Source organism: Schistocerca cancellata, chromosome 1 (genome assembly GCF_023864275.1).
Source record: "Schistocerca cancellata isolate TAMUIC-IGC-003103 chromosome 1, iqSchCanc2.1, whole genome shotgun sequence".
NCBI lineage: Eukaryota > Metazoa > Arthropoda > Insecta > Orthoptera > Acrididae > Schistocerca > Schistocerca cancellata.
This window is the reverse complement of record NC_064626.1, coordinates 1,270,000,606-1,270,013,133: the sequence shown is the minus strand read 5'-3', so window position 1 is coordinate 1,270,013,133 and position 12,528 is coordinate 1,270,000,606. Positions and strand designations below refer to the sequence as shown.

The window sequence follows — 12,528 nt, the reverse complement described above, 5'->3', positions numbered from 1 at the left end:
AATGGTCATTGGTTTGTTTAATCCAGGGAAGAGTGTCACAGAGATACTGAAGGAACTAAGCTGGCAGACTCTTTCAGACAGACGTAAACTATCCTGGGAAAGTCTGTCAATAAAATTTCAAGAACTGGGTTTAAATGGTTACTCTAGGTATTCTGAGGATAAGATCAGAATAATTACTGCATGCACTGAGGCATTCAAACAATCATTCTTCCTTTCATATGTGAAAGGAACAGAAAGAAATCGTAATAACTGGTACAATGGTACGTACCTTCTGCCATGCACCTCACAGTGGGTTGCAGAGTATAGATGTAGATGTAGAAGTGCAAATCACTCTGACCCCAGGTTGGAGGGACCTATCTGCAGTGAGGATGAGGGTAGAAATGATGAAGGAGGAGGCGGCAGGCATTCTAAATATAGTAAGTTATGTATCAGCCAGAAACTCTGTCTCATAAGTATTAGTTTTTGTGATTAAATCCTCTGTATTCTGTATCATGCTTGCTAGTTTTTGTTTCCTCCTAACATTTCTCAGCTCTATTGCTTCTTCCAGTGCCCAAATAACCAAATTTGGGTGCTGTAGAAAATGTCTCATTAACCTGCCCCTTACTCTGGTAACTGACTTCCACAGACTTCCTTCTTTTTTACAACTTCTTCATTCTGACCTTACCTGTTCAACTAATCTTCAACCTTCTCTAACATGACCATCTTTCAAATGGTCCTAGTTTCTTCCTCTACACTTCTAATGGTCCATGTAGTATTATACTCTGACCCACATGTACACTTTTTGGGACTTTTTCTACATTTCATATCCATATGTGATACCACTAGAGTCTTCACATTGAATGATGCTTTCTTCACCTGTATCAATATACTGTTGGTATTTTTCTTGCTTTGGCCTCCTTTTGTAATTCTTACTGCCTAGATACAGGAATTGGAATTTGTTCAGTTATTCAACCATTGATTCACTTTCAAGATTTATATTTCACTTTCCTTCTTTCTGTTATAAAACATTGCCTTCATTCTAACTTTGCTTATTCTTAATCTACATAGTGTACTGCCAGTGAATACTGTCTTTTCCATCCAGTTCAGTTCAAATCAAATCAAATCATGCCTTCCTTATTTTGGGCCAGAAGGGTTATGTCATTGGTACCCATTCCAATGGGACATTTATTCTTGACCAAAAGTTTTCCTTTACCTCTTTTGTTGCTCCTTTGACATACAAATTGAAAAACAGCATGAATGAGCTGCAATGCTTTCACACATTGTACTGCCTAACATGAGTTTTCCTTTCTTGATCTTCCATTTTTATTAGTTCCACTTGGTTTTTGTCGATGCTTTAGATTCCTCATCTCTGTTTCTGTACTTTAATCTGACTCAGCTCAGTGTAGTAAGCATCTTATTCCACATTTTGTTATTAAAGTCTTTTGCAAGGGCCAAAAACCAGAAGAATGTCAATTTTTTTTTCAAATTCTTATCTTCATTACCAAGTGTAAAGTCAGAGTTCTTCTCATGTACCCTGTCCTTTTCTGAAACTAAACTGATTTCCATTCATTCTTTTAGTTTTTGTGTCTGATTTTCTGCTTATATTACTTTGACAGTTCAGCAGCCAGAGACAGTGATCATATGCGTGTGTGTGTGTGTGTGTGTGTGTGTGTGTGTGTGTGTGTGTTTTGTTTAATTCAGAAAAAAAGCCTTTTGGCCTTTGTGTAGGAGTCTCTTTGTTGCACCTGTCTGTGACTCACCATTTTCACTATATGGTGAGTAGCAATCTCTCCTTTTCATCCTTTTCATAACACTGTCATTATTCCATCCTGGATTTTGAATTGTTTGCCTATATTACTGTGTGCATCTTTTAGAAGCATGATATGACAAAGATTATCTCATAGTCCCACATTTAACTATCTGTGTGTGTCTCTGTCATGTGACCATAACACTTCTCAGGAAATTTGATAGTGAGGAGGAAGTTCGGGTCGGTTACACTCCCATTTTGCAGTAGTTTGTTTATTCATCTGAACACATCAAAGGCTTACACAGAACTGACATGGCGGAACTGCACAAAGATAATGTTTAGCTTATTTCAAAGACGATACTCAGATCAATGCTGGTGTCAACCTCATAGGCGCCACAATAGTAATTCACCCAATTTCATAGAGTTTACTATTAATGCCCATGAGAAAGTTTTCAGAAAGTATGAAATCCTGCATTGTTGCTACCATGTGAATCATATAACTTTAGTACAATTATAATATAAGAAAAGGTCATGTACTTCTTAAGACCTAAAAAAACTTCACAGGTTTGTATTAAGGATTATACATACCCTCTAAAAGTGTCAAGTGATTTAAGCCTTTGTTTTGCTTGCTGTTGTTGATTTTGGTCCTTCTCAGCACGTGGTAAGGAATCCATTTGTTGTGTAGTTGGTGTGATAATTCTATTTTTCTTAAACCAACGATTTGTAATAAATGGAATTCCAGCCGATACTATCCACAGCACCAATAGGCCAAGTATGCATATAACAAGAGCTGTTAACAACAATTAATGAAATTAATTATTGTCTCCAAATGCATTTAATCAAAATTATTATTCTACTACAGTAACACTAAGTTCATCCAGAAAATATATTTCGCTGCGGCCACAAACAAGAAGAAAATATTTTTGTCTAGAAACATTTTTTGAAGCAGATTATAACAAATATTATTACAGGGGCCTCTGATCAATAATAGATTATAATTCCTATCCTGACTGACAAAATTTGATTCCATTCTTTTCCTCAGCTATGTTTTTTTTCTAAAATTGATGTTCAAAAAGAGGGCCTATGAGATCAATATACTGTACAGGAACATTTATTTAAATTTCATTCTTTTCCGTGTTTTCTGCAGTATTTTTGAACTCAATATCTATCTCTCCATTTAACCCTGGAGCGGGCAGGTGCCTGTGTACAAAGTGCACCAATCACAAATAACATTGTTTTGTACCGTTCCATTGTTGTTTTACAATTTTGAGCCAGTAACTTTATTATCGTTACAGTGAACACAGTAATAGGTCGTGTTTTCATACGTCCAAATGAGTAGCAGTAATATAAAATAAACAGCAATTTAGGTAAGAAAAAATGTATAGTCCGTGCACCAAAAATTACCCAGATTCCGAGCTAACAGCACAATCACACAATGAGGCAGTTATCTACGAGACAAGTAGTAATCCAATAAGCCACTGGCAGAGATCTGATGCAACTGCACTGTCTAATACTTCGAGTGGGTCATTACTGTGAGGTAACACTCATATGCAGCAAAAGAGTGATATCATGAAATGTTTGTTTAGTTATTGTTTAATGAAATAGTAATTTAGCTCAAATAATAACAGTTTATTTTATCAAACAATGGAAAATCCAGGATGGAATGTAACAATTTTATGAGAAGGCAAGTTGTTACTCGCCATACAGTGCAGATGCTGAGTCACAGACGGGCACAACAAAAAGACTCTCACAATTACAGCTTTCGGCTGTTAAAGCCTTCGTCAACAATAGATAGACATACACGCACATGCACGCACACACACACACACACACACACACACACACACACACACACACGACTGCAGTCTCAGGCAACTGAAACCACGCTGTGACAGTTACAGGAGACTGCAGTTGTGTGTGTGTGCGGGAGGGGGGAGGGGGGGCGGGGGGTTGCGTGAGCATATGTCTATTGTTGACGAAGACCTTAACGGCCAAAAGCTATAATTGTGAGAGTCTTTTTGTTGTGCCTATCTGCAACTCAGTATCTCCACTATACGGGGAGTAGCAACTTTCCTTCTCATAAGTTCATTTTATCAATGTTTAATGAAACTAAGATTAAACTGTGAACTTTCTCACATGTATTTACTTTGGTGACATAGTACAGCTAATCTTTACACATCTACAAAGTGCGCTGCGCACCCACTCCTGTTATACGAAATGCAACGCCTGCTTGAGGGTTAAGGAAGATGATAAACCATGGGTCTAGAGCCTCCCGTTGGGTAGACGGTTCGCCTGGTGCAAGTCTTTTGTGTTGACGCCACTTCGGTGACTTGTGTGTCGATGGGGGATGAAATGATGATGATAAGGACAACACTACACCCAGTCCCTGATCAAAAAGAATCTCCGACCCAGCCGGGAACCGAACCTGTGCCGTTATGTATGGCATTCCATCACGCTGACCACTCAGCTACCAGGGGCAGACAGGGAAGATACTATCCCATAAATTATGTTTATTTCTTTTGACCATAATAGGTATATATTTTCCATTATGCAATATCTGGTTACCAAATTTTCTAATAACACTTTATATTCCATTACAATTAGAACTGTTATAATTTTTCATAAAAATCAGTCATATGGAAGAAATACAAGATACCAGTTATCTTTTACAAAAGCTCTATTTCAAAAGCATGTTCAATGATACATAATTATTACACAGTGCATCCATAATTTTACTTAAAGTTTCAAAATGCCATAGAAAGAGAACCACTGCTCAGAATGACATCAAATTTGATCAGCATGTTACTGATGTGGAGGGTGGGGGAATGTGGATAAAGAAAATGAATGAGAATTTTACCAATAGATGGCACTGCAAGTGTCTTAACACAAATACGGTCAGCTACATATGACAGATGAATCACAATATGACTGCCATGATTTGAGTTGCACATTACACCATCTGTACTGTCCAATATACATGACTGGCACTACCAGTTAGGTAAGCCCATCCATTATGGCAAGGCTGTACCACATTAGTTGGGGAAAATCGGTTTTTAATTTCCTGATGGCAAAAGCCACATAAAAAGAAAAATGACATTGATGTTTAATTGTCCTGGGGGCAAAAACTACATAAAAATCAAAATGCCATTGGTTTATAACTGTCCTAGGGCCAAAAACTGCATAAAAAACGAAATGACAACAGTTTCTAATTGTCATGAAAATGATGCTAGACTTGTTCAATATACTGTCCAACATTTTCTGCCACAAGTTGAAATCTAGAAACAGCACACTTCACAATAGATTGGAGTGTCTTGGGAGTCATGTCCAGAATGAATTGCACAATGTATGCCTTCAATTCATCTATGTCCATAATTTGAGCACTGAGCACAACATCATGCAGATAACCTCACAGCCAGGACTCACACCAATTACGATCAGGTGATCTGAACAGCCAGGCTGTAGGGAAATCCATGACCATTCATTGTCCACTATCATGTGAGCAAGGAATTCCAGAGTGAACTTTTGGTTTTCTGGCAAAGTCATCAGGAAGCAACTCCTGAACACAGGTGATTTTATGTGGTTGCAGTCTACATCTACACCTACATGGATACTCTGCAAATCACATTAAAGTGTCTGGCAAAGGGTTCATTGAACCACCTTCACAATTCTCTATTATTCCAATCTCATATAGCACACAGAAAGAACGAACATCTATATCTTTCTGTACGAGCTCTGATTTCCCTTATTTTATCATGGTGATCATTTATCCCTATGTAGGTCAGATTCAACGACATATTTTACGCTTTCAGAGGAAAAAGTTGGTGACTGGAATTTTGTGAGAAGATTGCTCTGCAGCAAAAAATGCCTCTGTTTTAATTATGCCCATCCCAAATCCTGTATCATTTCAGTGACACTCTCCCCTCTATTTCACTATAATACAAAGCGTGCTGACCTTCTTTGAACTTTTTTAATGTACTCCATCAATCGTATCTGGTGAGGCTCCCATGTCGCAAAGCAGTATACTTCTTTCTTTATTCATGTCAGAGGTACACCAAAATGAACACATATACAATACGTACAAAGAAAACTATAAATTATTCGCCCAGAATTGGGCAACTTTGATAGTATTAGGTGCTGCAGATGTTAAGTCCTTCATGCTACAGCTGCTTGAGCATGAGTTACATTTGAAGAGATGCTGGGTTGTCTGAAATTCACTGCATTCGCACAGTGTTGTGTTGACAGTTGGCAGTTCAATTTAAGGAGATTGTCCCTCGATCTTGCGACTTTGGTCCGTAGTCTGTTCAAGGACTTGCAGATAACCCACTTCTCCATGTGTCCAGGTGGCAGGGATTCTTGTGGTGTCATCCAGTTTGCAAGTGTTGGCATCTTTCTTTCCACTTGATGAGTCGGGTAGCTGCAGCTGATCCTTCTAAGGGCTGTGAAGTTGTTAGGAAATTCTTCCTGGACTTCAGTCTTGGCTAAAAGAGGAAGAACAATTGTAGTGTAGGGAGTCTCCTTAGTAGATCTGTTACATTTTCTAAGTGTCCTGCCAATAAAATGCAGTTTTTTGGTAGCCTTCCCCACAACATTTTCTGTGTGCTCCTTCCAAGGATGTTTCACACAGATATTATGCACCATGCTCACAGGTATGTTCGACAATTGGGTAATTCCCTTTGCACTGCATGTTTGCACACAATGGTCAACCCCTCCTGCTATGCTGTGGCCACACCTTCAACTGACATTGGATCGACTGCTTCCATCCATCAGCCACAATGCGCTTCAAAAGCACCTGTCTTTTCGAATTTTTTAATCATTTTCTCCAGACCATTAGCAGACATTGGTCAAATCCCTTTTTCATATCCTTGAGCATCTGGAAGTTCTTCAGGGCTATTGGTGCACAGTCAGCATTCTTGTAAAAGACCCTTAACAGTTTACCAGCAGCACACAATACGTCACAGAGACAGTCATGTGGGGTACCTCAGAGGCAAACTGAGGAACAGCTGCATGCCATGCATGTGTTGTTGACCACATTCTGACACTTACAGTGGTCAATTTTTTTAATTGGTGTTTTCTCCTGTGTCAATAATATGCCATTCAAACTTGACATCATTCTGAGCAGTGGTTCCCTTTCCATTACATTTTGAAACTGGAACTTAAATATGGACACCACCATGTATTTCCATAAATTTTGCTTACCGCAGGAATCATAATTTCTTTGTATCTGTTCACCCATTTATGCAGAAAAATATATACCAAAATTATTTTTATTAACTGCTGGCTCAGGAACAATCTAGAATTGCAAGCTGTGGTATGTCATCGGACTTCAGACCAAAAATCAGTCAATCTTTGTTTAGCTTTCATGTAAGACTGTCTTTGTACTGCTCTCAGGGTGGACAGTCTGTTTTAGAGCAGTGTAGTTTGCTTCATCTGCACACTGTGAATTAAGTGTGCCTCACGTATCACTTTTATTCAAACTCATGACTTTTAACTGAAAATGTATTTGAAATGTGAAACAATCTTGTCAACTCTGGGACAGTGTTTATAAGAAAAAAATGTTGAAGACTGTGTTTAGCAAAGTGCATAGAGCTGAGGCATGAAGCTGATTTTTTCCATGTGTGCACAAAGCTAAATGTTTGCCATGTGTGAAGTGGAAATAAACCACAATGTCTTGAGAATATGAATAAGTATCTTCACATACATTTAAAACCCTAGTCCTGAACAGCATCCCCTAGACAACAAGAAGACATCAACTGAAGACAAAAGCTTTGGTAAAACGAGATAAGTATTAAAAAGTCTTTCTACTCATTGTAACAACAATTTTAGAACTGGTTTTCTGCACTGTTGTTTCCCAATCTATTAAATTAAGCATTTACATAGCAGATCGCCTTGCTGATGAAATGCAAATAGACCAGTAACAAATTACATAACAAAGACTTATAATTGAACCTAGGGAATGACAATGTTAGAAGATACAGCAATTTTTCTTGTCTTCCCAGCATATTCGCCACAGTAACCGAGACAATTTTTACACTGGGGAGCAACCAAAGTCTGCTGCATGATACTGGAACCAGTGTGTGTCAGCCATTAGGACATATTTGTCACAGTGAGAAGGTTTGCCACTCAGAAATCTCTCGAGTGTAAGGAAAGATGAAGAACAGATGGATGAAATCAGTACTATAAAATTAGATGACCAAACCTATGAAATATCTGTAGAAATGTGTTGCATAAAGAACTGAAATGAGAGCAAGCGCTGCCAAGCACTGTGTTTCATTCTTGTTGTTCTGGATGGTTCATTGCAAGATTAATACTCAGAATATCAATTGGAAATGTCTGCTGAGTCTTGTGACAGTAAAGTGACAGTTCTCCATAAGTTTCAATTATTGCATGTGATAGTTACAGACTATACCTTTCATATGTGGTCAAGCCTCAAACCAAACTCTGGTTGGAACTGCCGGTGGTAGCAGTCATGTGTACATGAGGTGTGCTCACTTATGTGAATGTGTGTGTGTTTTCTTTGTTGAAGGTTTTGGCCAAAAGCTACAATGCATAACAGTCTGCAACTCAATGGGTCATCTTTACAGTGAGTAGCAAGCTATCCCTTTCCTAATATTGTTGATATTCCAACCTGGAGTTTCCACTGTTTGATTATGTCTAAAAAGATATTCTCCATAACAAACAACAAAATTATAACTCTTCAATTACATTGATTTTTGTATCACATTAGGTTTGGAGCGGGCTAGGTTATCTATGTAATGGTTCAGTATTCATATCACAAACAAACTGAGCTGGCATTCAAGCTACGCAGAGCAAATGGAAATAGGCAGGAGCCGATGTGATTTAACAGAATCATTTAAAACAAAAAAAGAGCAGTTTTGGGGCTTTTGCATAAGATAGGGACTTTGATGAAGACAGTAATGTTCAGATCTCAGGACTGGAAGGATAATTTGATATTTAGAAAGATTTTGCATGGTCTGCTGCATGGTGTAAACCAGAGGACTTTGCTGTGTATCCTACTAGAAAACTGCCATTGTCCCTACAACTTGTAAAATGTGCATGGAATATTACAAGTGGAATTTGCTTCACAGCTGGTGGTTTTTGGAACAGAGCACCATTAATCTCATCCTTTTATCATTGATACACTGCAGTAGTGAAGCAACTTTTACTAATAGTGAGATCATCCACCTATTCAACTGATATCTTTGTCAGCAAACCTTGAAAGGTCACACTACGTGCAGTTCAGAACTAATCTATGACAACAATCAAAGTGAAATAGTTGACAGTATTAAATTTTGCAATTATAAATTGATAATAAATTCAACTGAGGAGGGCACACCAAAGAACTACTGAAAGATCTAAACAAATTTAATTTGTTATGCATATGTCCCCCCCCCCCTGAACCATGGACCTTGCCATTGGTGGGGAGGCTTGTGTGCCTCAATGACACAGATAGCCGTACCGTAGGTGCAACCAGAACGGAGGGGTATCTGTTGAGAGGCCAGACAAACGTGTGGTTCCTGAAGAGGGGCAGCAGCCTTTTCAGTAGTTGCAGGGGCAACAGTCTGGATGATTGACTGTTCTGGCCTTGTAACATTAACCAAAACGGCCTTGCTGTTGTGGTACTGCGAACGGCTGAAAGCAAGGGGAAACTACGGTAGTAATTTTTCCCGAGGGCATGCAGCTTTACTGTATGGTTAAATGATGATGGCGTCCTCTTGGGTAAAATATTCCGGAGGTAAAATAGTCCCCCATTAGGATCTCCGGGCGGGGACTACTCAAGAGGATGTCGTTATCAGGAGAAAGAAAACTGGCATTCTACGGATTGGAGTGTGGAATGTCAGATCCCTTAATCAGGCAGGTAGGTTAGAAAATTTAAAAAGAGAAATGGATAGGTTAAAGTTAGATATAGTGGGAATTAGTGAAGTTAGGTGGCAGGAGGAACAAGATTTCTGGTCAGGTGAATACAGGGTTATAAATACAAAATCAAATAGGGGTAATGCAGGAGTAGGTTTAATAATGAATAAAAAAATAGGACTGCAGGTAAGCTACTACAAACAGCATAGTGAACGTATTATAGTGGCCAAGATAGACATGAAGCCCATACCTACTACAGTAGTACAAGTTTATATGCCAACTAGTTCTGCAGATGACGAAGAAATTGAAGAAATGTATGATGAGATAAAAGAAATTATTCATGTAGTGACGGGAGACAAAATTTAATAGTCATGGGTGACTGGAATTCAACAGTAGGAAAAGGGAGAGAAGGAAACATAGTAGGTGAATATGGATTGGGGCTAAGAAATGAAAGAGGAAGCCGTCTGTTAGAATTTTGCACAGAGCATAACTTAATCATAGCTAACACTTGGTTCGAGAATCATAAAAGAAAGTTGTATACATGGAAGAATCCTGGAGATACTAAAATGTATCAGATAGATTATATAATGGTAAGACAGAGATTTAGGAACCAGGTTTTAAATTGTAAGACATTTCCAGGAGCAGATGTGGACTCTGACCACAATCTATTGGTTATGAACTGTAGATTAAAACTGAAGAAATTGCAAAAAGGTGGGAATTTAAGGAGATGGGACCTGGATAAACTGACTAAACCAGAGGTTGTACAGAGTTTCAGGGAGAGCATAAAGGAACAATTGACAGGAATGGGGGAAAGAAATACAGTAGAAGACGAATAGGTAGCTCTGAGGGATGAAGTAGTGAAGGCAGCAGAGGATCAAGTAGGTAAAAAGATGAGGGCTAGTAGAAATCCTTGGGTAATAGAAGAAATATTGAATTTAATTGAAGAAAGGAGAAAATATAAAAATGCAGTAAATGAAGCAGGCAAAAAGGAATACAAACGTCTCAAAAATGAGATCGACAGGAAGTGCAAAATGGCTAAGCAGGCATGGCTAAAGGACAAATGTATGGATGTGGAGGCTTATCTCACTAGGGGTAAGATAGATACAGCCTACAGGAAAATTAAAGAGACCTTTGGAGAAAAGAGACCCACTTGTATGAATATCAAAAGCTCGGATGGAAACCCAGTTCTAAGCAAAGAGGGGAAAGCAGAAAGGTGGAAGGAGTAGATAGAGGGTATATACAAGGGCGATGTACTTGCGGACAATAATATGGAAATGGAAGAGGATGTAGATGAAGATGAAATGGGAGATACGATACTGCTGGAAGAGTTTGACAGAGCACTGAAAGACCTGAGTCGAAACAAGGGCCCGGGAGTAGACAACATTCCATTTGAACTACTGACGGCCTTGGGAGAGCCAGTCCTGACAAAACTCTTCCATCTGGTGAGCAAGATGTACGAGACAGGCGAAATACCCTCAGACTTCAAGAAGAATATAGTAATTCCAATCCCAAAGAAAGCAGGTGTTGACAGATGTGAAAATTACCGAACTATCAGTTTAATAAGTCACAGCTGCAAAATACAAATACGAATTATTTACAGGCGAATGGAAAAACTGATAGACGCCGACCTCGTGGAAGATCAGTTTGGATTCCGTAGAAATGTTGGAACACGTGAGGCAATACGGACCATATGACTTATCTTAGAAGAAAGATTAAGGAAAGGCAAACCTACGTTTCTAGCATTTGTAGACTTAGAGAAAACTTTTGACAATGTTGACTGGAATACTCTCTTTCAAATTCTAAAGGTGGCAGGGGTAAAATACAGGGAGCGAATGGCAATTTACAATTCGTACAGAAAGCAGATGGCAGTTATAAGAGTTGAGGGGCATGAAAGGGAAGCAGTGGTTGGGAAGGGAGTGAGACAGGGTTGTAGCCTCTCCCCGATTCTATTCAATCTGTATATTGAGCAAGCAGTAAAGGAAACAAAAGAAAAATTTGGAGTAGGTATTAAAATCCAGGGAGAAGAAATAAAAACTTTGAGGTTCGCCGATGACATTGTAATTCTGTCAGAGACAGCAAAGGACTTGGAAGAACAGTTGAATGGAATGGACAGTGTCTTGAAAGGAGAATATAAGATGAACATCAACAAAAGCAAAACAAGGATAATGGAATGTAGTCAAATTAAGCCGGGTGATGCTGAGGGAATTAGATTAGGAAATGAGACACTTAAAGTAGTAAAGGAGTTTTGCTATTTGGAGAGCAAAATAACTGATGATGGTCGAAGTAGAGAGGATATAAAATGTAGAGTGTCAATGGCAAGGAAAGCGTTTCTGAAGAAGAGAAATTTGTTAACATCGAGTATAGATTTAAGTGTCAGGAAGTCGTTTCTGCAAGTATTTGTATGGAGTGTAGCCATGTACGGAAGTGAAACATGGACGATAAATAGTTTAGACAAGAAGAGAATAGAAGCTTTCGAAATGTGGTGCTACAGAAGGATGTTGAAGATTAGATGGGTACTGAATAGGATTGGGGAGAAGAGAAGTTTATGGCACAACTTGACTAGAAGAAGGGATCAGCTGGTAGGACATGTCCTGAGGTATCAAGGGATAATAAATTTAGCATTGGAGGGCAGCGTGGAGGGTAAAAATCATAGAGGGAGACCAAGAGATGAATACATTAAGCAGTTCCAGAAGGATGTAGGTTGCAGTAGGTACTGGGAGATGAAGGAGCTTGCACAGGATAGATTAGCATGGAGAACTGCACTCAAACCAGTCTCAGGACTGAAGACCTCAACAACAACAACATGCACATGTCAGATATAGGTGATACAAAAATAAAAAATTAGTAAACTTTGCTTACTTTCATGCCATAATGTCATAGGAGATCATTTTTCAGGATAACTCATCAAATAAAATTTAAGTTTTCCAAGTTCAAAAGCATATAATATGAAT

General features: G+C 38.7%; 1 protein-coding gene across 1 annotated transcript in view; it reads right to left on the bottom strand.

Annotated features, from left to right (window-relative positions):
- The window catches only part of LOC126095019 (heparan-alpha-glucosaminide N-acetyltransferase-like), a 217,451-nt gene that overhangs the window by 84,595 nt on the left and 120,328 nt on the right, over positions 1–12,528 (bottom strand). The window contains exon 5 of the mRNA XM_049909683.1: positions 2,315–2,516. Coding sequence (XP_049765640.1) covers positions 2,315–2,516 — 202 coding nt within the window. The remainder of the gene's footprint in view (positions 1–2,314; positions 2,517–12,528) is intronic.